The 26,138-nt window shown below is 39.3% G+C and overlaps 1 protein-coding gene across 2 annotated transcripts in view; it reads left to right on the forward strand.

Annotated features, from left to right (window-relative positions):
• Window positions 1-2,237: 2,237 nt before the first annotated feature.
• LOC124794624 (stAR-related lipid transfer protein 7, mitochondrial) overlaps window positions 2,238-26,138 on the forward strand; it is a 120,477-nt gene continuing 96,576 nt past the window's right edge. For both annotated transcript variants that reach the window (XM_047258120.1, XM_047258119.1), the window contains exon 1: window positions 2,238-2,861. In XM_047258120.1, coding sequence (XP_047114076.1) covers window positions 2,335-2,861 — 527 coding nt within the window. In that variant the 5' untranslated portion in view covers window positions 2,238-2,334. The remainder of the gene's footprint in view (window positions 2,862-26,138) is intronic.

Here is a 26,138-nt window from a genome sequence, read left to right on the forward strand (position 1 = left end):
CTTTCCTTGAGTTTTTTTTCATGTTTGGTCCTTCATTATCTCATAATATGTGACCTGTTAACGTCATACATACAATGAAATGAAAATGTGCACTTCAGCAAAAAATTGTAACTAGCCAGTAGTGTGGAATGAAACATTTGTTTCGAATAAATTGGCTGCCTTAGCGGAGAACGACAGTTCGTTTTAGTTGATTAATGAAAGCCAAATTTCTGTAGTAAACCAACAAAAGTAACTTCTGTATTCTGTAAGACAGTTCATACTAAGTCTGCTAACAATGAGGTAATAAATTAAAATCAGAAAACTGAAACTGATAACATATTATAATAGTCTTCCACCGACATGTGAAGGAATTTTTACTCTCTTTGATTGCTCCCAGTCATAGGACCCCACCTTTTTATTTTATTTTCATTTGGTGTGAGTTGTACATGAAGTAAAAACAGCAAGCAGCCAAATCTTGAAATGTAAACCGTGGTCACTTGGAGACTTGAAAAAGAAAAAAACTTTGCACATGTGCAAATCTTGCAGCTAGGGAGTGCCAAATCAATTTCTCTGGGGAGATTGTGGCTGCTTCAGGCTACTTGTTACTCACTGCCTAAACAACAGACAGTCACACACTAAGTAACCAGAAAATTGAGAAGGCACTACTTAAACAGGACTTCATCTGTGAGTATGTATCTGAACCTCCTGGCAGTTGCTTTAATAAGCTTATTAGGTTCCAACATTGGAGTGATTGTTCCATGTGATTATAGCTAAACTGACAGTGTTCTGAGTGCTGCAATGTGGGTTGCATACATCTCAGGACGCTGAAACAATGTAGGTAGGTTCATTAATCGGTCCGTGTTTGAGGTATGCTAAAAAAATTAATAGTTTCACTGTAAGCAGTCTCAGTGTGGAAGAGTTCCTGTGTTGGCGTCAGTGCGCTGTTTGTCCGTTGGTGATGAATGTTGATTTTTTTTTTTTTGTAAAATGACTATAAATGGGCTAAGGAATGTGATAAATATATTTGAAGATGCAGATGAATTACGTTATGCAGCAGGGAGAGGGAAGTGGCCCTTCCCCATGGCAACTGTTCATGAAGTTGCTGTAGTTATAGCTGTCTGTGCAGCACATGTCTCAAATTGTACAGCAACCGCTCAGGCTGTGACTTGGGAATTGTCTGTCCCTTGGTCAACAGTTCAAAAGATTTTGTGGGCCATTTTACATGGGTATCGCTACAAGATTCAGAATTCCCACCAAATTAAGCACCAAGTAGACTAAAATGCTGTGACTGTGCCCTTCGTTTTTTTGCACAATTGGAAATGGGTGACTTGTGGCCAGGACAACATGCTTTGGATGGACAAGGTTCGTTTAGCTCTGAACAGTGCCGTGAATATACAGACCTGCCGCATATGGCTTCTCTTTCACCACATGTGCAGGAACATCCACTTCACTCAGCTCTTGTGACTGTGTGGTGTGGTTTCACAAGCTCCTTCATTCTCGGCCCATTTTCTTCGAGGAGATGACGTCTCACAGGCGTGTTAGGTGCAGAGTGACATCTGCATAATATAAGGAACTCATTGTGCAATCGGTGATTCCAGTTTTACAAAAGTGCAGCTGTGTCCACACCACTATTTTCACTCAAGATATGACGACACCACATGTCACTTCTCAGGTGAAAGATTTGCTCCAACAAACCTTCGGTTATGGCTGCATCATCTTTAGATTATTTCAATATGTGAGGCCTTCCAAGTGATACGTTCTTGTGTCCTCGTTTTAAACTTAAAATTTCATTTATTAGACAGGAGAACAGCTTAGTTTTTAAAGTGCGTTGGGCCAGTAGTAGTTTTATTTCTTCGTAGATCACTTTTACAAGGATATGGGATATGTGGAGGTATCACAATTAAAGAACAGCAAAAGTAATATAATTCACATACAAAGGCATTTACATGCTATGTCCATTTTCGCATTTTGGATGTTCGGCCTTCTGTTTGACAGATGTGCCATGTTGTCCTATTGAAGGCTCTGTCTTGTGTAGAGAAGGCCATGATAGTGATAATGTAAGCACATGGGCCTAGTAGAGGACTTTCAATTCCTCTGACGATCATGACCATGGTGTTGTCACAGATGCGCTGGTTATCACGGTGATTATGTAAGGATGCCGTGCAAGTTTTCATTGCCTCTTGAATCCCAGCTTACATACTAGAACTTTTATTTATGTCATCTTTGCTCAAAGTTGTAAACAAACACATCTATGAAGTAGCCGGCATAATAGTGGGCGTGATGCTAATTGTGTGGTGTGCGTTGTATTTTTCGAAGTGTAGTATTTGACAGGAAGTTCCCCAAGAAACATCGGAAATGTTATTTAGTGCTTCTGTGAGAACGTTTTTATATAGAAATAGAAACCATCCAGTTTTACCTCCAATAGGACCAAACTATGTGCGCAGAGCAATCGGAGGTCGTGAGTTTGGAACTTCCACCTTCTATTTGTTTTCTACCTTCCTCGAAAACAGTTCACTGAGAAATGCGTTTCTGTCCCAGTTGAGGAATTTTGAAAGTCATCGAAGTGTCTTACAAAGGAATCTCACTTTTCAGTGGTTTAAGTCAGAAATGGCCAAGATCCGCACGTTTCTTAAAAACCATTCGTTTCATATAGTAAGAACTTGTACCCAACAGTGTGAATGTGTTGTAGCTCATAGAATTAGAAGAGCACAACAGATTTTTAGTCTGTATACTGGGCTGTGGGACGAAGTGGCGTTAAGAGAGCTCGGGAGAAGATTGCGGCAACAACTGACAAGGAAAGGAAAGGAGTTGTTCCTAAGTGCTGTCGGAGTTTGCGCTTTTGACTGGGACAGAGACAGGATTCCCAATGAAGAAATGTTGAGGTAAATTTCAGCGTTGAGCTTCAATATTTACATCGCCTTGTTCACAGTCATTTTACGATCCATGTGGTCATTCATCTCTCTTTATTATCTCACATCGGTTTTTAATTTTATAGTGTGTATCAAAAAAGTGCCTTGGGTAGTGTGGTATTTGTACCAAAGGTATTGCAACATTCTGTTTACGTATGGCGCAATAACTGAGTGAGCTAATCAACTTCTTGTCCTGTAATGCTACGGAAGTTCTCCATTTACGTAGTAACTGTGATGTGACTATGAAACAAAATAAGGCATAATTATTGTAACGCTCCCGTTTTAGGAAGTGATTGTTTTATTGTCAGAAAATTAGTTTACTTGGGGTGTTGCCGTGTAGTCTGTATGAAGATAAATACCAGTTTTTTCGAAAATGTTGAACCTACCGATATTAGATGCTAGCTTTTGCGGATGGCTGAGGGCATCAGTAAACATAATCTACCCAAATTGTTGCCCAATCTCAAGGAAACTGTCAGCTTTATGTCAACACAACTAAGATTTCATACTTTCGCTCATTGACATTGCTAAATCACAGCCTACCACTTTGGGTTACACTACAGTATTTCACCTTAACCAGCATTACATGAAATAATATAGAAGCAAAATAAATAAGCTCATTGTTTTATTAGATATCCCTGTTTGCACGCAAATGACCTCACTCGGAAGTAATTGTGTAAGTCTGGTATCAGTACGTTCAGTTCTCATGTTTCTCCAGATTGATTAGACATTGAGGACAGACACAGCCATTGAGGAGGAGGAAACTAAACCATAATTTCACACTACCACCAAGAATCAACAACAGAACTAAAGTAGTAGCTACCTTCAGTAAATCAAGGCAGAAAACTTGTTTTTTATGTGTGTTTTTTCGGAAATACGGAAGCGTCCGATCCCACCCGTCTGCTTTGACCCATGACGTCACAAATATGGCGGAAACAAAAACAAACACACACAGTTTCCACAAGAAGCCTAATGACACCAACGGGACAAGCGCGGGAAATGGGGTGTTTTGGGTGGGGGGCAAACTAAATATAAACAAATTTAGACGCCTTGCGTAGCTACAACGTGTAAGTGAAGACAGCCATGCATGAATACCCACCCACCTCCCCAGGGGTCGTAACCCCTGCAACCCATAGAAGATAAAGATGCTTCAGTAGCTGATTAGCTTTTTTTGTCTTTTAAAAAAAAAAATCTCACGGGATAGAACGAACAGATCAGAAAGATAAATATAATAAACTAAAACAGAAATTCGAGGAAACACATAATTAAAATAAGTAATAAGTGTTTTTAAATTTAAAAAAAATCTCACGACATAGAACAGATCAGAAAAGTAAATAAAATAAGATAAAACATAACTGGAGACAGCCACATTCAAACCAAACTCCGCGCCGTCATGACGTCACACACGACAACACCCTTACGTCACGGGTCAAAGCCGCCGCGTGGGATCGGACGCTTCTGTCGACCCGTTTTTTCTTCTTCTATAAATGTTATCTCTGTTGGTGTCACATGTTATTAACCCATTATGTCATTGTTGCGTAATATGCCTAGGACAGTTCTTAACCAAATTTCAATTTAGCCAAGTTAAGATCTTCTGGGTCTCCAGCATACTGTATTGTCTCCTGTCAAGAAATGTCTTTCAGACTAACTGAAGTGTTTGATATGGCATTGCTAACTCCCACCAAACTGTCACTTTGCACCATAATATAGACCCCAGTCTGTGATACAGATCAGTGTGTCACATGTAAAATTTTGTATTTTAATTTGTTTGATTTGTTAATTCACAACCACACTGTTACCTTTGAACCTAATGTAGGCCTTAGACTATGCTACAGACCCAATCTGTCACCACAGTCTACTTTCCAAAACCATATATAGACACAGAAGAAATATTTCAGTGTTCTCGTTATGTTATGGGACAAAGCCAACATCCAGTATTGATAGGTTCAGTTTGACCCTTCTTTTCAATATTGTCCAAAGTCGTGGTGCTAGCAGTGTGACACAGCAGTTGGTGTCAGTGGCTGCCATGCTGCATGTTGCCATTTCAAAACCATCCATCAGCATTATCTATTCTTTACTATTTAGTAGAAACAATAAATGCTAATAACAAATAATCGCTTGTGGTTGGGTTTGAACAGACAACCTGCGGCATGCCAGCCAGCGAAACTGACTACACCGCACTACTATAGCCTCATAACTCGTGGCATTGACCCTTCTGGTGAAATGGTTGTTCATGATCTCACCTCCAGAGCATCTGCTACCAGTCCTGCTTGCAACAGTGCCATTCCACCAAATTGGAGTCAACGCCTTGAAGTTACCAAAATCAAGTCACCAAAGCCGTGCCGACTGCTAAAGCTGCAGAAATTGCAAAATTCCTTGCACAAGACATGATTGTGAAGCCCGGGGCACTACATGTGATGATCTCTGATCATGGAAAAGTTTTCCAGTCAAGACTAGCGTCAGAGGTAATTTCACAATGTGGCATCACCCACAGGATGACAGCTGCCTACCTCTCAATGATGACTGGCCATACAGAACACTTCACTAAGATGTTGGCAAATATGCTCTCAATGTACTTTAATGTGAGACAGTGAGACTGGGATACAGTATAGTATGTTGTGACATTCACGTACTACACAGTGAAGCAAGATGCTACAGGCTTCTCTCCATTCTGTATACTCCCTAGTCGTGTGGCTAAAACAGTACATACACAGTTCTCGTTTCAACCAGATGATACTCAGGATGACTATATGACACATTTGGTCACCAAAACTGATGAAAGAAGGCAGCTGGTTCGCATACAGACTCTAGACACCTGGGAGAAAGACTGAGTACACTATAACATCAAGCACCGGGCAGTGAAATATAGTCATGGAGAGTTGGTATCAATGTTTATGTCTGCACAAAAAGTGGGAATAGTGGAATATCGCTGCCTTGCGACCACTTAACACGGGCCCTTAATCATATCAGTTCAGTCTTCCTGAATTGTCATCGAAGCATCACCTTTACCATTGTACTGTTTTTACTCCTATACTCCTTATTGGTGTTATCTATATTTTATTTAGCAAGCTCTATAAATTTGACAAACCAGTGTGGTGTTGTATTATTTTATAGCTGTAGCATTTTCTCAATATACCGATCGGACTGATGTTTAATTATATTTCTGGGAGGTATGTAATTTTTATTACACAGATAATATGGCTCCATCTGTATAATTGTTGTACAATTTTGTAGATTACTGCATTAATGTTATTCTAGCCATATGTTATAGATCTAAGAATTTGAGGATGACAGCTAGCCACGGGTCAAGTGAAGTGTTCGATTCCAGAGGATAATGTGTTTAGTGGAATTTGGGGAATTTTGTGTTGTCGGTTTTTTCGTTGTTTTGTGTGGTCTGGTATGGTGGTGTGTGTGTGTCTAAATTTGTTTATATTTACTTTGACCCCACCCAAAAACCCCAAATTTCCCACACTTGTCCCGTTAGTTTCATTAGGTTTTTTGTGGAACATGTGTGTGTGTTGGTTTTCCAATGTATTTTCATGTTTGTGGTCATGTTTACGTCATGATGTCATAGGCACCATATTGGAGTCGTAGTGTATGGTCGTTTCCGCCATATTTGTGATGTCATGGGTCAAAGCAGACGGGTGGAATCAGACGCTTCTGTATTTCCCATAAATGAACTGATGGACAGGGTAAGCAGCAACCAGCGGCTGTTTGCTGACGGTGCTGTGGTGTTTGGGAAGCTGACAAAGGTAACTGACTGTAGGAGGATACAAGATGACTTAGACAAAATTTCTAGTTAGCGTTTGAATGGCAGCTTGCTCTAGGTATTGTCAAACATAAGTTAATGCAGATAGTGAAGCTGAGTCAGGAGACCACACAGCTAAAGTAATCAGTCTCCAATACACCTCTCAGGACAGAAGCAGTGCACCCAATCTGTCTGTGTATACAGTAGATTGTGTGCGCAAGGGCAAAACAGTGTTTTAAATGTTTGCATAGCGTGTAGCTAATGCATAAAAAGGAAACCAACTCAGTATTCACCTAGTGGAGTAAAAACTGCATCCAAGCTTATAACAGCAGTCTGATGGCAGTAACTTTTGCTCCCTGTATTTTATTCCTAACCACTTCAGAATTTCAAAGACTGTATTCGAGTCAGCATTATCAAAATCTTTGTTTAAATCAACAAATGCTGTTAATATGAAAATGATACACAGAACAGAAAGCTCAACCAAGTTCAGTCTCTGTCCACTTGTCACTATGAACACTGTCCTGTAAACAATTAGCTGCCAAGTACTTTATCACCCTGTCTTAGCTATATTTATTGCTTAATCTTTGCTTTGTGGAAGCCATCAATATCACCCAAAGATTATACTTCAATTGAATGAATGTATCTTTACTGTTCTTTATGTTTCATTACCGCAACAATCAAAAATAACTGTATTCAATGCTCGTGACAATATTGTGTTGCTCCGATCTGATATCAGCAGCTATGTGTGGTCTTACCCAAATTTATTTAAGCTTAAAATTTACCTTGTTAACTGATTCTTCCACCAGTACTTGGTAGAACAACATAATTATAAATAAAAAGCACAATATTGTGTATGCTCTACTAGATCTGTATAGACCTGGATGAGGAAGTGAACAAATGAACAAGGCTCGTTTTTTATAGTTATATTTTATTTTATTGGGATTTGCTGTACAAAGCATTCAACCAGCAGTTTCTTAAGCAGGTGTTAAAAATTTCATTATGAAAAGCACTACATCATGTATGTTCTACTGGATCCGTATAGAACATATACAATACTGCTCTTTTCATGATCAAATTTACCAAGGGCTTGCATAAGAAGGTGCTGGCCGAATGGTATGTACAACAAATGCCAATAATGTAAAGAGACTGTCAAATTGAGCTTTTTTCAGCCTTCACTTCCCCATTGCTCCAAAATCATTTGCCTTGAAGGTGTACCTTCATTTTTATGAAAGAAAGTAAGTTCAGGGGTTCCACACCTGGGCTGGAAAGAGGATGGGGCTTCCAACATTTGCCTTAAGTGACTTTAAAGAAATCATGGGGCAATGCAAATCTGGAGAGTTAAGTGGGGATTTGAGTTCCAGTCAGCTCAAATATTAATGTAATGTCAGAATCACAGTGCCAACTTGATCAGTTTAAATAAAACATAAAGAGAAGTTACAGCCTACACCAGTCACTGGTAACTATAACTTAACTCACCGATGTACCAATCCAGCTGAAATTGTTACATCGAAATCACAATCCAAATTTGAAAGCAGTGTCATTAAAGAAGTACAGCCCTTGGTACTGAAAGCACATTCATTACTGATACCAACGTATGGCCAGAATATAACTGAACTCTTGGACAGAAAGTGCTGTTATTTATACAAACAGTAAATATTTCAGAACATGCAAACACAAGATATTTTGAGACCCTTCCCAAAACAATAAACACGAAACAACAAATAATTGCCGGTGGTCGGGGATCCCTCTCCCAGTCAAACAATGATCTGCTGTTTCAAAAGTTCTCACTGGAGAAAACTACAGCACCCTAAATTCAGAACTTATCAATGGTCCCCTTTATGGAAGCAGTGGTGGATCTCTGCATTCGGGTTGTGTTATTACATCCCCTTCACTATTATGCGTGGCAAGGGCAGCCGCTTCTGTCAAAGCTTTGCAATCGTCAAACTGGTTTTCAGTTTCAATGAGCCTCCCCCAACGTCGATCTGTGCTGGTTTCTTATTAAAGACATGGACAACATCTTTGCAGTTCTGTCTTCTTGCTGAGAGGTAATTATCCTAGACTTCATATGCGATGTTTGACATGTGACGATGGGTACAAACAGCCCAAAGTAAAGCTTCAGCAACTTTCCCGATGTTATTAGAAGGCAAGATCACTTGATGTGAAATAGTTTGTTTCATGACCAGTTTCATCAGCAGCTCCCGATCCCACAAATTGGAATCAAACACTTCCCTTAACCTATATAGCTCAATATCAGCTCCCGATCCCACAAATTGGAATCGAACACTTCCCTTGACTTATATTGCTCAACAACAACTCCCGATACCGGAACACCCACAGCAACCACACATTGGAATCGAACACTTCCCTTGACCTATATAGGTCAACAGAAACTACCAGTACCAAATCATAAAACCCAAAACTACAACCACGTCCACAATCATCACTACCTCAAAAAACACAACAAATCAACAAAATTGGAATCGAACACTTCCCTTGACCTGTTATCCTTACGACATCTCCAAATATAGCTGTCCATGGTCAGAGACGCTGGAACTTTAGTAAACCTCATTTCTTCACGACACACTGAACACTTCACTACTTCATCCAAAAATCTGAATAGTTGAAGAAATTTTATTAGAGACAATGCACTGTCCCCCATCATCACCGGCAGCCGAAAACTGTTGACCTTGACAGTCATATCCATACCAACCAAAGACATAAAAAATGCAATTTCCCAAAATTCACACATGATGAAGAGAAAAAATTACAATAACGTTGACATAACGAAACCAAAATCGTTAACTCGCTGAAAAATATTCTGCTGAAAGCACAGTCACTACCGATACCACACATGTGCAATGTTAGAACGCAAATGAACCCCATACGCCACGTAACACGCTACCCATAAACACACCACCAGAGAGAACCACCAACCGCAACAATATGCCACCTATAAACATGCCACACATGCAAACTAAACCAAAAACATCACACAACACATAAACGCACCACCAGAGAGCACCACCGATCACATCAAAACAACACCTACAAACATGCCATTCTCACAAACTAAATTCCGTGCTGTCCTGACGTCACACACCACAACAGCCTTACGTCACGGGTCAAAGCCAACGGGTGGGATTGGACGCTTCAGTCGACCCTATTTATGTATATAAGGAGCAAGATTTGTCCTATCACACTTCCCTGGGGCACACCTGGTGATAGCTTCATCTCTGATCAACACTTGCCTTTGAGGACAATGTACTAGGTTCTGTTACTTAAGAAGTCTTTGAACCATTCACATATCTGCGAACCTATTCCATATGCCATGTGCGATGGGACATTGTGTCAAACATTTTCCTGACATCTAGGAATATTGAGTCTACCTGTTGCCCTTCAGCCATTGTTAGTTAGTTAGCTTCTTATTCCATGAATCATTTGGCATAGCAGATCATAATGATGTGGAATGAGTCAATTTTACATTTCAGTTTGCATGGCAAATTAATTTGTGAATATGGCTACATGCTGAACATTTATAAGCCTTCGTCTTCTTTTGTAAAATACAGGTATACAGACGTGAGTTAATTTTCCTTCCCACTACCTTTTACACATTACAGTAGAAATTCTTCTAAAGAGTAGGAGGAGCTATAAAGAATAAAGTTTTTCAGTTTGTTTTCAGATTTTACTTTGCTGTTTGTCAGACATTTTATATCACTGTAGAAGTGATCAAGAACTTTTGTTGCAGCATTGTGCACCCCTTTTTGTGCTAAAGACAACCTTAATGTGGACTAATGAATGTCATTTTTCGTTTTGAACTGTAGTGGATTATTTACAGCCAATTTAATGAGGTAATAAATACACTGTGAAGCAGCAGTCTGCATACCTAACTCCTTAAACAGGTGTCTACAAGATGATCATGGGTCAGCACTAAATATTATTCTTACTGCATGTTTTTGAGCAATGAAGACTTCCTTTCTTAAAGATGAGTTACCCCAGAACATTATTGTATAGGCCTATGACATTATTGAATAAAAATATGCAAAGTATGTCAACTTACTGATTTGTGTCTCGCCAAGATTTGCAATAATTCTAAGTGCAGGCGTGACTGAACTAAGTTGTTTTAGGAGTTCCAAAATGTGCTTTTTCCAGTGTAAATGACTCTCTCCACTGTGGATACCTAAGAACTTTGATATAGGCTACATTAAATGCATTTGCAATTACGAATATGAACAACCATCAGCTGTAGAATGGAATGACAACAATGAAAATTTGTATCAGACCAGGACTCAAACCTGGATATCCCACTTACTGCAAGCAGCAGTCGCCTTACCATTTGGATATCTGTGCAAGACTCACGGCCAGACCCAAACTTCCATGTCGTCAAGCATGCTCTACAACATACCCATACATCCATTATGTATATTCCCATACAGGTGAGACATTGTACTGGATAGTTACTTCACCAGTGCTTGCAAGAAAATACAACATTGCATCGTAGTTCAGAATATTTGCAATTTTGAATACATTTAATGTATTTCATAGCAGCTGTAGTCACTGCAGTGCCTATTTCTTTGGAGGTGTGTGGATGTCCCACCCTATTTATTATTTCCTCACCATGTATTACACGTGTCATTGGTGTAATACCCCTAGACGTGCAGAATTAAATATGTTGTGTCTTTTTAAAATTGTGTGTGAGGACATTTACAGTAAACCAGTCAGTGATACTTTTAGAACACTATTTACCATTTCTTCTGTTTCTGTATGTATACTTGGATTGATTACAGTACTGGTCTCATCTGCAAAAAGAACTGATTGTCCTTGTTGTACATTAGAGGAAAATCATTTCCACGTATAAGGAACAATAGTGGAGCTAAGGTTGACCCTCAGGGAACCCCATATGTGATGTCTCCCCAGTCAGAATTACTTTCCCGGACAATATTGGTTGAGTTACTAAGTACAACTTTCTGCATTCTTTTTGTGAGATATGACATTGTCCATTGATTGGCCATACTATCAATCCCATAAAACTTCAATATATCAAGGAGAATACTGTGATTTCCACAGTCAAATGCTTTAGATAGGGTACAGAAATACCAACCGGCACAGCACAATGTTATTATTTAAGGCTTGTAAAATTTAGTTAGGAGGAAATCATGTGAGAGTGATGCTTTCTAAATGCATACAGCTTTCAATGTTCCACCCATGATTTACTCCCTGTGCTGTGAGTCGGTGTGGCATCCACAATAGCTACATCACTCTCCAAAGTGTGTTCTCTGTGTTTTTTGAACAACTCATTCTTTGTCCTAATTAAATGACATGTAAGGCCCATACCTTTTCTGTGGTTGTAGCCAGTGTCACAGTTGATTATTTAGCACCTGATTTGTATCTTTCTGCAACTATTGGCTTTTTGAGCTGCTTTAAATGGTTGTGTCCTTCTTGTTCTCAGCAATTGGTATTTGAGATTGTGCATTTGTCTGTCTGATGAATAATGTAATGCATTGGCTTAGGATTTGATACGCCTCATTCTTATGGAATGCAAGTTGGCTGAATAGTTTCTCCAGTCACTTCTTTCTCCATCTGCTCATAGAACACTCCATCAAAGAGGAAATATGTGGTAATCGGGACATGCCTGAAAAGGTTGGTGGTCTTCAGATCAAACTGTTAGCCACCAAGTTTCAATGTCTCCTGCAAGGGGATCTTATTGAAGAGGAAGACAGCATCCAATCTTATGAGGGTATCAGACTCCTTAAGGCTGAAAGTATTTAACCATTGTGCTAAGTCTGTTGAGTTGCATATACAATATTGGCATTTGCCTATGCAGGAGCTAAGCATGTACCTGAGGTGCTAACCAAGTAGATAGGTGGGGCACCAGTGTCGCTGATGATAGGGCATAGAGCTATACCTTCCCTTTGGATTTTGGGAAATCCGTAAAAATCTCGGTGTAATGGGGGCATGATCATATAGCTCGTTTATAACCTCACAGACAGCCTGAGTTTTTGAGAAGAGTCAAATTCTTCTTCTCTAACTTTTTGATGTGATCAGCATCTTTCTTCCAGGACCCATTGTCTTCAAGCAGGCTGCCCAGGTTCTCAGTGTGTTTCTTATATAAAAGGACCACAATAGCATTATCTTGATGCCCACCAGTAAGACCACTGTATCCAGATATTCTCTCAGATCCAGGATGCCCACTCTTCCCATATTGGCAATGTCTAGTCTTTCTGCATGCTTGACATATTTCTTGACAATGTTCTTCTGCCATTTTGGGAGGAACTTGCACTGCATCTTGTTTTACTGCACTGATAATGTACACAGCTGAAGCTGACTTTGGAGTGGGTGCAAAGTTGAGTCTGCCTTCCACGACTTAAAGCCAGTTGTCCAGTTGTCAAGTTAATGAGTCTAGCAAGGAACATCCATTGGGGTCTTCTTCAAAAGATGTTCAAATTTTTATTCAAGGGGTCCAGGTGACACCATCATCCCAGTCACAGGTACAGGTATTAACCTGGTTCACCATCGGTACATGTAAACTGAACCACTTCTTGATGATATCATTTAAGCTCCAGCATGCTGGCCAATTTTTTATTCTGCTTGCTTTGGTTGTATCAGTGTCAAGTGTCACTTTAGCAAAATTAAGTACCACTTTTCATCATGGCAGAAATACAAAGGTGGTAGGGAAGCAACTTCTTTAGTGGTGCATATTGTCTAGTTTCTTCATGCTGTGATACATTTCCTACCTGAAGAGTTATGGGTTGTGGATCATCAGTGTCTACTGGTGTATTTGCTCACAAAATAATCCACAAGTTTACAGTTGGTTGTTAGTGACTAAGGGTATCAGTATTTCAGTGACAGGCTGTCATTATCATCATCATCATCATCATCATCATCATCATCAGGTACGCTAATGAGCCGAGCATCTAATGGCTCAGGGGTCACTATATCCTCACTACTCCCACATAGTGTTCCCTATGTGCATTTCTTGTATGGGTGCCAGTGTGTTGACTGCCACAGCATACTGCTTTGTGTCTGTAGTTGACTTCTCATAGTATGTGTCAGTGTGGTGGCAGCAGCTACATCAGTCTCAAAACTCAGCCTACTATGTTTGCTGAAAGTCTTGTTCTTTTCTGAAATCAAACATGTGCACAATGACAGGGTGAATCTCAACAGTGCACTGCAACACCTGAAAGTTGTCTTCATGACAAGTGGCTGTGGGAGGCTGATTTCAAAAACACTACAAACTACGCCTATAGCGGTGTCCTGTGAGACAGTGGAGGAACAGGAGTGGGGCATTACCATTGCATTTGTGCATACATTGGGGAAACTTGGATAGGATCATCTTGAAACAAACTGTATTTTGCCAACCTACTAAGACATAAGCATTACTGATGACTGTCAAGGACATCTTCCACTTGACGAGCTTGGAGCATGTAATATTCCCTGCTAGTGAAATTGATCTTGTATTGGTCAGACAATGTGTACTGTGGAAGACTGCTGCTGAGAACATCAGTGACATAATTATTTAACATAGCTGCACAAGTCGGCAGTCACAGTCTACCAAAAATATATTGCATTTGCACTAGTGTCATGTATGAAACATCCTGTATAACAAACCCAAACTCAGTCACATTCTGCAATAGTGCTATTTCATGTCAGACAGGCATACTGTTACTTGCCTTCACATTTCCACTTCATCTTATAGCTAACCATTCATTGATATTTTCATAACACTGACTTTTCCAGTGCACAGGAGAGGACACAGCTGGACCTACAAGTAAGTCATCATCTTTTGCTGCTATACACTGTTCTACACATAGTCCAAGAGTGCATCAAAGTTCAAAAAATCGTTTATTCTGTGTAAGTCTGCACCAAGAATAGTGTGCATTTGGTACATGAACATTTTACAGAAGCCACCCTAGGAACTTTCAAGGAGTCTTACCACTTACACGCCAATACATATACGCAATTGTGGTATTTTTGTTTAATGACAGTAGTGAATATACAAGGATGAACTGTGCAATTTATAGCCACAATAGTAGATGTAAAAATAATTTCTATATAGAATGCTGTGATATGTACACCTCCCGCATTTTTCGCAGGAGATTGTGTTGTTTTGTGATGGTATTTTTTGGGTGGTATGTTATCTTTAATCAGTTATATTGTTACTGCCATCTCGAGAGCAGTTATATTGTTGCTGCCATCTCCTTTCTTTTGTCTGGTGGAGACAAGCTAGTTGTATTTCATTTTCTGGGACCATACAAGGACACATTATACGTGTATTTTGAGGTACTATTACACCAGTTACTGAACTGTAACTTCGTCTGTTGGTAAATAGATGAGCTCATAATGTAAATACTGCCTACTGAATTCTTTATTAATACTAATCAAATTTATTGTTGTAGAAAATATGCTAATGACTCTAGCATTTGCTTGAAGATGCCACTGTTGTCTTGGAATAAAATAAACATAATCTGGTGAAGTTGTTTAAAAGTAAAAAGAAATGTTACAGTCCCAAAAGATACGGAATGAAGACACATATATAGGCTGATAAAAGTGGAAAAATAATTAGAAATATTTTATGTCCAGCCATCTGTGGAGTTAAGAATGAAGTTCTATAATTTGGTGCGGTAGATGCAAAGCAGAAATCAAACATCTCCAAGCAGGCCTATTCAAAATCAAAGCAGAGCAATAATTCATTATCCACTCCTATACAGTTTAACTGACTGCACTCTGAGATATGAGTTCTTCATAATTCTGATGTGTTTAACAAATCCTTTCTTTCCTCATGTATTGACTATTCATAGTGGTCTGTATAAAGTTATATTAATACGTTGTTTGAAGTGTTAGATTTAGCAGATACAGGAGCAGCAACTTTTCCAAGGTAATTGTTTTTCTCCTTACAAGCAGAGCTTGCTTAATACTGAAGTGAAACAAGTGGCTGCTCAGAACATCAAACTGAGATGGATTTCGGAGATGCCCAAGTGCAAAATTTTTATAAAGACTATATAATGATTAGTAGCGGAAACTGATATGGGTGAAAGTATAAAGTAACATAAGCAACAACATTCCAGTGAACATTTGTCCACTAATGAACCAGTTGTAAGATAACGGGGCATCGTCATTCCCATGGAATTGAAACTAATGAACTATTGTCATAGTTAGTGTAACTGTATTTGATGCAAGTTCTTCAGTAAGCCCCAATGAATAGGGCTGAAAATTCATCCAAGGCCTACTTTACCGTAATAAAAAAGGTTGCCCATTTCCATTTAATGTTTTTTTAAGGTCTAATCAAGAGCCCAAGGGCAGAAAACTAATTTCTGTGAAGGGCAGGTGTCAAATAATATGTTGCTTGTGTGAGAAAATGTCATTGAGATGGCCCTGTCCAATGAGTATGGTAGAAGACAATAAACTGTGCATTCCAGAGAGCATGAAATTACAGACACATTAGCTTGATAATCAACCATTATAAATATTTTAACAATGAAAATAATCAATTATTGACAGTATAATGTAATTGGATAGATAAAACACACACACACACACACACACACACACACACACACACGGCAGAAGAACTGAAGGGGAAGGAAGAGGGGTGAAGGAAAAGAACTGGAGAGGTTTGGGAAAAGGGGTACAGTTTGCTAAAGCCACCTGGAACACCAGGTCAGGGGAGATTTACTGAACAAGACGAGAAGGAAAGACTGATTGTTGGGGACTGCACTGAATGAGATTTGAAAACCTGAGAGTTTAAAGGTGGAAGACAGGGTAATATGCAAGATAGAGATTACTACTAAATCATCATGCACGAGTTAATAAGAGTGAAAAGCTAAGTGCTCCTAGCCCTGTGACTGCTCCTGCTGCAAGACTTGCCCTATGCACCCCCTTACCACCATTTATACTAGCCCTGTAACTGGCAAAACATGCACTATCAAAGGGGGGGGGGGGGGCACCTGTGAAATGACACACGTCATATACCAGCTGCTGTTTAAACACTGTTTGGCCTTTTACATCAGCATGACTACCACCCAGTTATCAGTCAGGATGAGTGGGTATAGGCGGAGGGTGTATCCCAGCAACACACAATATCCTGTTGCAGAACACGCTCTACAACATGACAATCATGACCTCAGTGCCTGTTTCACCACATGCACTACCTGGGTTCTCCTCCAGATACCAGTTTCTCAGAACTCTGCAGGTGGGGACTAACACTACAACATATCCTTGTTTCCCACCACCGACCTGGCCTTAATTTACATTAATTTCCTCTGTCTCAGCATTTCTTCATGGTAACTGCTCCTTTCTTCTCTCCACTTTAGTTTTCTACACCTTTCCTTTTCTGAACTGTGTATTTTTTGCCTTGCACTGAACTTTTCACTCTTATTAACTCATGCATGATGTTTATTAGTAATCTCTGTCTTGCATATTACCCTATCTTCCATCTTTATGCTCTCATGTTTTCAAATCTCATCCGGTGTAGCCCCCAATTGTCTTTCTTTCTCATCTTCTCTGGTAAGTCTCCTGTGATCTAGGGTTCTGGGCGATTTTTCCAAGCTGTACCCCTTTTCCTAAATCTCTCCACCCCTCTTCCTTCCCCTTCAACCCTTCTTCCAGAAGAAGGAGCCACTGGCTCTAAAAGCTTGCATAAGTTAAACCATTTTGTATGAGTGTTCTTTTGCCACTTCTTGATAAGTAGATTTTTCGCATGCCACTTCCTGGTGGAGTAGATTTGTTTTATCTATTCAGTTACAGTATATTATAAATATTTTACCATACAACTATTGATATTAGGAATATAATCCACAGCAAGGCATTTTCTGAGTCAATGTTTTATCATCTGGCTGTGAAAATTAATTGTACGTAAAATACACTTAAAAACTCTAGTTCAAAATATAAAAACAAATAAAATTATTTGAACTTGAAGTCCTACCTTTGCTTTAAAAGTGACAATATCAGAGTTTCTGCTCTGCTAATCCATGCTACCACACATTCACCAAAGTGATCCTGCCATAAAGTGGTAAAGACCGATCACATCAGTTACCTTCCTGTGCACCACAAATTCATAAACATTTATTATGAACGGGTAAGATTACTACTCACCATATAGAGGTGACGTTGAGCCACAGATAGGCGTAATACTGCTTGTAATGCAGATACATGGTGACCCCACTTCAGCAGGGCTGCCAGGTGAACTTGGGAGGTTTCGGGGGGGGGGGGGGGGGGGGGGGGGATGGAGTGGAAAAGTTGAGAAGTAGAGAAATGACACATGGGTGCATTGGTGGAATAGAAGACTGTGTTGTGCTGGAGTGAGAGCAAGGAAGGGATGGGAAATAAATGGTGGACAGGGACTAGTGAAGTTTGAGGGAGGCCAGGGGGTTACAGGAAACAGGATATATTGCTGTGGGAATTGCAGGTTGTGCCATCTGGGTCCTTTCTACCAACACCAGCTTTTCTGAATTGTGCAGGAGAACTCTCCCTGCAGTACAGGGTGATTCAAAAAGAATACCACAACTTTAGGAATTTAAAACTCTGCAACGACAAAAGGCAGAGCTAAGCACTATCTGTCGGCGAATTAAGGGAGCTATAAAGTTTCATTTAGTTGTACATTTGTTCGCTTGAGGCACTGTTGACTAGGCGTCAGCGTCAGTTGATGCTAACAGAAAGCTTTTTGTGTCATTGAGTACGGCAGAAGTGAATCGACGACAGTTGTTCAGCGTGCATTTCGAACGAAGTATGGTGTTAAACCTCCTGATAGGTGGTGTATTAAACGTTGGTATAAACAGTTTACAGAGAATGGGTGTTTGTGCAAAGGGAAAAGTTCTGGACGGCCGAGAACGAGTGATGAAAATGTAGCACGCATCCAGCAAGCATTTGTTCGCAGCCCAGGAAAATCGACTCGCAGAGCTAGCAGAGAGCTGCAAATTCCACAATCGACTGTATGGAGAGTCCTACGAAAAAGGTTGGCACTTATCTGTCCGTAACTACCTGAACGTCAACTACCCGAGGCGATGGATCGGCTGCCAGGCAGCCCGTGACAGAGCACTTCATCACTGGCCTCCAAGAAGCCCTGATCTTACCCCCTGCGATTTTTTCTTATGGGGGTATGTTAAGGATATGGTGTTTCGGCCACCTCTCCCAGCCACCATTGATGATTTGAAACGAGAAATAACAGCAGCTATCCAAACTGTTACGCCTGATATGCTACAGAGAGTGTGGAACGAGTTGGAGTATCGGGTTGATATTGCTCGAGTGTCTGGAGGGGGCCATATTGAACATCTCTGAACTTGTTTTTGAGTGAAAAAAAACCTTTTTAAATACTCTTTGTAATGATGTATAACAGAAGGTTATATTATGTTTCTTTCATTAAATACACATTTTTAAAGTTTTGGTATTCTTTTTGAATCACCCTGTATATCTTATGTCCCCGTAGCCCCCTTGGCCCCAAAATTCTGTATCCGTCTTTTATTTGTGTGTGTGGAAGAGTTCTTTTTCTGAAAAAGGATGTTGTCTGAAATCAGAAAATATTTCTAGTCTTCTTTTTCATTGTTCCTGTCCGCTACTCAGCACCTCAGTTGGTGATTAGCTGTCTTATCCTTTTGATAGATGAAGCCTTGAGATGGGACATAGTGTGACATTGGACAGTTTGTGATTTTAGGTGTATGAAAGAATGCCATAGGCATGCTCACTTTTATCTGAAGAAATTTACAATGGAAAAACTCTGTACAGGGTAGATGCCACATCTGTTAAATGCTGACCATAGACAAATTGAAAACGAATTTCTCATTAGTGTTTGGACAGTTTAAAAAAATTGATTTTGTGTCAGTGTTACAGTGGATGACTTCAGTCCATAACTTCATGCCAGAAATGAAACAACAATCAAAGTAGTGGATGGAAGGTAATGACACTGCTCCAGAAAAATGTGAATTTGAATTTATCTGACAAAAGGTCATGGCTAACATTTCATGATATGCAGGAGGGATTCTTGTTATTGATGATTTTGTAAAGTATAAAACAGTAACTGATTAGTAGTAGACAAGTTTTAAAAAACATGATTAGAGGTGTGTATCGCAAGAATCAATGAACCTTCCTGAAAAGATGCGTTGGTAAAGGGAAAACTGAGGGATTTGAAATATGTGTTTTCAAACACCCACACTATCTCCAAATTTAGCACCCTCTGACATTCCCCAAGTTTCATGTCTAAAGAAATTTGTCACTGGAAAACAATGAATCAGTGAAGAGGTCATAGCAGCTTTAGATGGTACTTTACAAACCACTCAGAAATCCAATTCAGGAACAGAAGCTACTTACATCCAAGTGCTGTCACCAGAAAGGCAGTTACATCAAAAAGTAAATGTCCTTCTTACTGCAAAGAATTTATTTCAGTGTTATGCTGAAAATTTTCCACCTTGCTCTTGGAAGTGATTGGCATGGTTCTGTATTTTTATATTATATAGTGTGTGATAGCTCTTACTGTGTAATGTTTCATATAGCTTAAATAATACAGATTTATGAATGAGAGACAGAACCAGTCCTGGCACATGGTGCACTGCTGTTAAATGACACTAAGGGGGATGCTGAAGGTAAAATCTCCATCTGAAGGCAAAGAAAATCACAGCCTGTGAGTTATTGTGGATAAATTTTAAATTTAATCGTAGACATCAGTACACAGTCTAAGGAGGAAGTGCTTGTGATGAACATAATCTTCCCTTGCCAGCCACATCCTGGTGATTAAATTTCTATTACAACCAAGTGTTGAACCAACTATCTCATAGACACAAACACAAGGTGTTCATTTTAACTGAAGACATTGAAATATCTCTAAAACTACACATCAGATCAAAAAAAGTTCCAATCAATTTGTCTTGGAGGAGAATGTCCAACAATATCAAAGTCAACCCGCCACCCCATCCCATGTGTGAATGGCGGGCACTTTGAAATCTTCAATGGGAACTCCCATTTTTTTACTGCAGATTACAATTCTACAGCAAAATCTAGATATGTTTTGTCTGAAGCATTTTTCTTAGTTTCACCACACATGGCGCTGTAATCGGAGGAATAGAAATGGGTATGCAATTGTAATTTGCAATGTGCTACTCAATGGACCTTGAATATCCAATAGCATGTGGAACCCCACCTCCATGTTGCAAGGATAGGACAGGCCAGTATTTCATGACTTCTAATTGGAAACCTCATTCACAAAGTTGTATTCCTCCGACATATTGAACAGGGGTCTACTTGACATGCCATTGTGGCCATGGCTTGAGGCAAACGTTACTCTACTTTTCCAATTATATTTAATATTCAAACATAGTACTGCCTAATGCAATACACTCAGTGATTGCTTTTCAAATGACAGTACCCAGGACAGAAGAATATCTACAGAAATGTCAGCGCAGGTGTTTCTGATGCGGTCGACCATGCCTTCGTGGCCTGTTGGTACTTGTTGGTATACCTTATCTTCTAAATATCCACGCAGAAAGAAATCCAGCGACATCAAATCTGGTGACCTAGTGGGCCAATTAAGAGGGTCACCTCTACCGATTCACTGACCAGTGTAAACACGGTCTACCTCCCATGCTTCAGTTGCATAACACACTGGGCAACCAGCGTGCTGAAACCACATACATCGTAGAGCATACAAGACAACATCCTGCAGTAGTTCCTGTTCCAAAAATGTTTGATATTTGCAGTGTACTGCCTGTTATGATACACTGTAGTTCACTACATGGCCATGGTGGCGTGTCGAGTAGTCTCCTGTTCAGGATGTCAGAGGAATACAATGTTGCGAATCAGGTTCCCAATGAGAAGTTATACTGGCGTGTCCTACCCTCACAACATTTTGGTGAGGCACCACGTGCCATTGGATATTCAAGGACCATTGAGTAGTACATTGTAAATTATGATTGCGTCCCATTTCTATTCATCTGATTACCAAATGAAGAAAATGCTTCAGACGAAACATATGTAGATTTTGCTGTAGATTTGTAATCTGCAATAAAAAACAGGGATCCAATTGATGATTTCAAAGTTCCTCACCCCCCACCCCCTGGGTCCCGCCACCCACGCGTGGGGCGGGGTGGCAGAATGTGTGTGGCATCATTGGATGTCCCACTCCAAGGCAAACAAATTGGAATTACAACAGTTTTTGATTCAATATGTAGTTTTCGAGATGTTTCAATGTCTTCAGTTAAAATGAACAGCCTGTATATATCATTGTAGTTTTGACTTGTAGGATTGAATATTTTAAAGTGTCCCTGTTATGGATATTAACAGAGTTGCCATATTTGTTCTAAAAACTTTACTTCCTGTAATAAAGCTCATCCATCCATATTTCATAGCATTAGAACAATTGTGCATTGATGGAAAAAATCACATTATTGGACACTACACACAATGTGTACTCTAATAATTGTTGCAAAGTGTTATATTTGATTGTATATTGAAGGTTTTTGGTTTCTTTTATTGTTTAGATGTACAATAAGTTGGTTTGATTTTTGATACTGCATATGTTCTTGATTTGCTTGCATACATAATGAAACAGGGTTTAACTTGAGTTATGTTGAACTGTTACCAAACATTGTTGTTACTTTTTTTTACTTGTTAATTTTGTGTGTTAAGGACAGACCACATCAAATATGAATGTCTATTTTTCTGTGTAAACCTCTCGGGTACAACATTCAGGGAAGCACTGTAGTTGTATTGAAACTATGTTCAAAAACACACTGTCATTTTAAGTAATAGCAGCTAAAGAGAAAATACAATTATTAATCCAGTCCACATTAATGACATACCATATGTAAAATAATGAGGACTGATTTCATGAATGTGGATAGCATAGACAGTGGCCATAGGACTGATTTTATGAATGTGGATAACATAGACAGTGGCCATCAGTGTAATAAATGTTTACTTACGGGACTCTGATTTGGAGGAAGCCACTGTTTCTATCAAATCAATATCTTGCAGTTCCAATTTAAAAGAATAATAGAATCAACTATTAAAAAGTTGTGGCTGTGTGTGTCTATTGCATAATAATGATAATAATATATATATATATATATAATGGAAGGAAACATTCCACGTGGGAAAAATTATATATAAAAACAAAGATGAGGTGACTTACCGAACAAAAGCGCTGGCAGGTCGATAGACACACAAACAAACACAAACACACACACGAAATTCAAGCTTTCGCAACAAACTGTTGCCTCATCAGGAAAGCTGTGTATGTGTGGATGGATATGTGTGTGTGTGCGAGTGTATACCTGTCCTTTTTTCCCCCTAAGGTAAGTCTTTCCACTCCCGGGATTGGAATGACTCCTTACCCTCTCCCTTAAAACCCATATCCTTTTGTCTTTCCTTCTCCTTCCCTCTTTCCTGACGAGGCAACCATAGGTTGCGAAAGCTAGAATTTTGTGTGTATGTTTGTGTTTGTTTGTGTGTCTATCGACCTGCCAGCGCTTTTGTTTGGTAAGTTTCATCATCTTTCTTTTTTTATATATATATATATATATATATATATATATATATATATATATATATATATATATATATATATATATATATATATATATATTATTCATTGTTATTATTATATAATTATTATTATATAATTATTAAGCGGATGTACAATACTAGCAAATACAGAATACCCCAGAAGACATGACAATGTAGCAACAATAATACATCAACAACTTGCCATACAACATAAACTAATAAAACAACACGTTTCCACATACAAGTTGTTGTTGTGGTCTTCAGTCCTGAGACTGGTTTGATTCAGCTCTCCATGCTACTCTATCCTGTGCAAACTTCTTCATCTCCCAATACCTACTGCAACCTACATCCTTCTGAATCTGCTTAGTGTATTCATCTCTTGGTCTCCCTCTACGATTGGCTGTGGCTGTGTGTGTCTATTGAATAACAATAATAATAATAATAACAAACAATAATAATAACAAACAAATAGAACACGAAGTGACACACATGTTAGATATACAAGAAAAATTTCAGCTGACATATATAGAATACAAAGACACAAATACAGACATTAGACCATTCTTGCATAGACCGCCAAATAACCCACAAGTCGAAACAACAATAAAAACTATCAACACAATCATACACAACAAAATAAATGAAAACACAACTATGGAAGAGTTACAACTACTGGTTTATATAGGAGCACTCACTACACAAAATATACACACTAGGCAGAGATCAGAACCAACCAACACACAGAAGAAACCCACAAAACCAGCATGGCAACACAGGCTACAGATCAGAATAGAAAAACTGAGAAAAGACATCGGACAGCTAACACAATTTATAAGAAATGAAATATCAGAAAAAAAACGAAAAAGGTTAGGTAAAATTTCACAACAAGAAGTGATAGAGCAATTAGATGAAAAGAAGCAGAAATTACAAGCATTGGCCAAACGAGTTAGAAGATACAAAAAAAGTGAAAATAGAAGGAAACAAAACCAAACATTCAACACAAACCAAAAGAAATTTTACCAGACAATAGATAACACACACATTAAAATAGACAATGCACCAAACATAACAGACATGGAACACTTCTGGAGCAACATATGGTCAAACCCGGTACAACATAACAGGCAGGCACTGTGGATACAAGCAGAAACAGATACGTACAAGATGATACCACAAATGCCTGAAGTGATAATTTTGCAACATGAAGTCACCCAAGCAATTAATTCTACTCACAATTGGAAAGCCCCTGGAAAAGATAAAATAGCAAATTTCTGGCTAAAGAAATTCACCTCAACACATTCACATCTACCTAAATTATTTAACATATTTAAAAACAAAGATGATGTGACTTACCATACGAAAGCGCTGGCAGGTCGATAGAAACACAGACACATACATACACACAAAATTCTAGCTTTCGCAACCAATGGTTGCTTTGTCAGGAAAGAGGGAAGGAGAGGGAAAGACGAAAGGATGTGGGTTTTAAGGGAGAGGGTAAGGAGTCATTCCAATCCCGGGAGCGGAAAGACTTACCTTAGGGGGAAAAAAGGACAGGTATACACTCGCACACACACACATATCCATTCGCACATACACAAACACAAGCAGACATTTGTAAAGGCAAAGAGTTTGGGCAGAGATGTCAGTCGAGGCAGAAATAAAGAGGCAAAATGTTGTTGAGAGACAGGTGAGGTATGAGCAGCGGCAACTTGAAATTAGCGGAGGTTGAGGCCTGGCGGATAACGAGAAGAGAGGATATACTGAAGGGCAAGTTCCCATCTCCGGAGTTCTGACAGGTTGGTGTTAGTGGGAAGTATCCATATAAACCGGACGGTGTAACACTGTGCCAAGATGTGCTGGCCGTGCACCAAGGCGTGTTTAGCCACAGGGTGATCCTCATTACCAACAAACACTGTCTGCCTGTGTCCATTCATGTGAATGGACAGTTTGTTGCTGGTCATTCCCACATAGAAAGCTTCACAGTGTAGGCAGGTCAGTTGGTAAATCACGTGGGTGCTTTCACACGTGGCTCTGCCTTTGATCGTGTACACCTTCTGGGTTACAGGACTGGAGTAGGTGGTGGTGGGAGGGTGCATTGGACAGGTTTTACACCGGGGGCGGTTACAAGGGTAGGAGCCAGAGGGTAAATTATTTAACAGTTACATTGCAGACCCATACACATTCCCTGATACACGTACACATGGAATAACTCATCTGAAACCTAAAGATCAGGCAGACACAGCAAACCCAGCTAAATATCGCCCCATAACATGCCTACCAACAATATACAAAATATTAACTTCACTCATTACACAGAAATTAATGACACATACAACAAAGAACAAAATTATAAATGAAGAACAAAAAGGCTGTTGCAAAGGAGCACGAGGATGTAAAGAGCAACTGATAATAGGTGCAGAGGTGACATATCAAGCTAAAACTAAACAAAGGTCGCTACACTATGCATACATTGATTACCAAAAAGCTTTTGATAGTGTACCCCACTCATGGTTACCACAAATATTGGAAATATACAAAGTAGATCCTAAATTGATACAGTTCCTAAACATAGTAATGAAAAATTGGAAAACCACACTTAATATCCAAACAAATTCAAATAATATCACATCACAGCCAATACAGATTAAGCGTGGAATATACCAAGGAGACTCATTAAGTCCTTTCTGGTTCTGCCTTGCTCTGAACCCACTATCCAACATGCTAAATAATACAAATTATGGATACAATATTACTGGAACATACCCACACAAAATCACACATCTGCTATACATGGATGATCTAAAACTACTGGCAGCAACAAATCAACAACTCAACCAATTACTAAAGATAACAGAAGTATTCAGCAATGATATAAATATGGCTTTTGGAACAGACAAATGTAAGAAAAATAGCATAGTCAAGGGAAAACACACTAAACAAGAAGATTACATATTGGATAACCACAGCGACTGCATAGAAGCGATGGAAAAAACAGATGCCTATAAATATCTAGGATACAG

The sequence above is a fragment of the Schistocerca piceifrons genome, chromosome 4 (genome assembly GCF_021461385.2).
Source record: "Schistocerca piceifrons isolate TAMUIC-IGC-003096 chromosome 4, iqSchPice1.1, whole genome shotgun sequence".
NCBI classification, from domain to species: Eukaryota; Metazoa; Arthropoda; class Insecta; order Orthoptera; family Acrididae; genus Schistocerca; species Schistocerca piceifrons.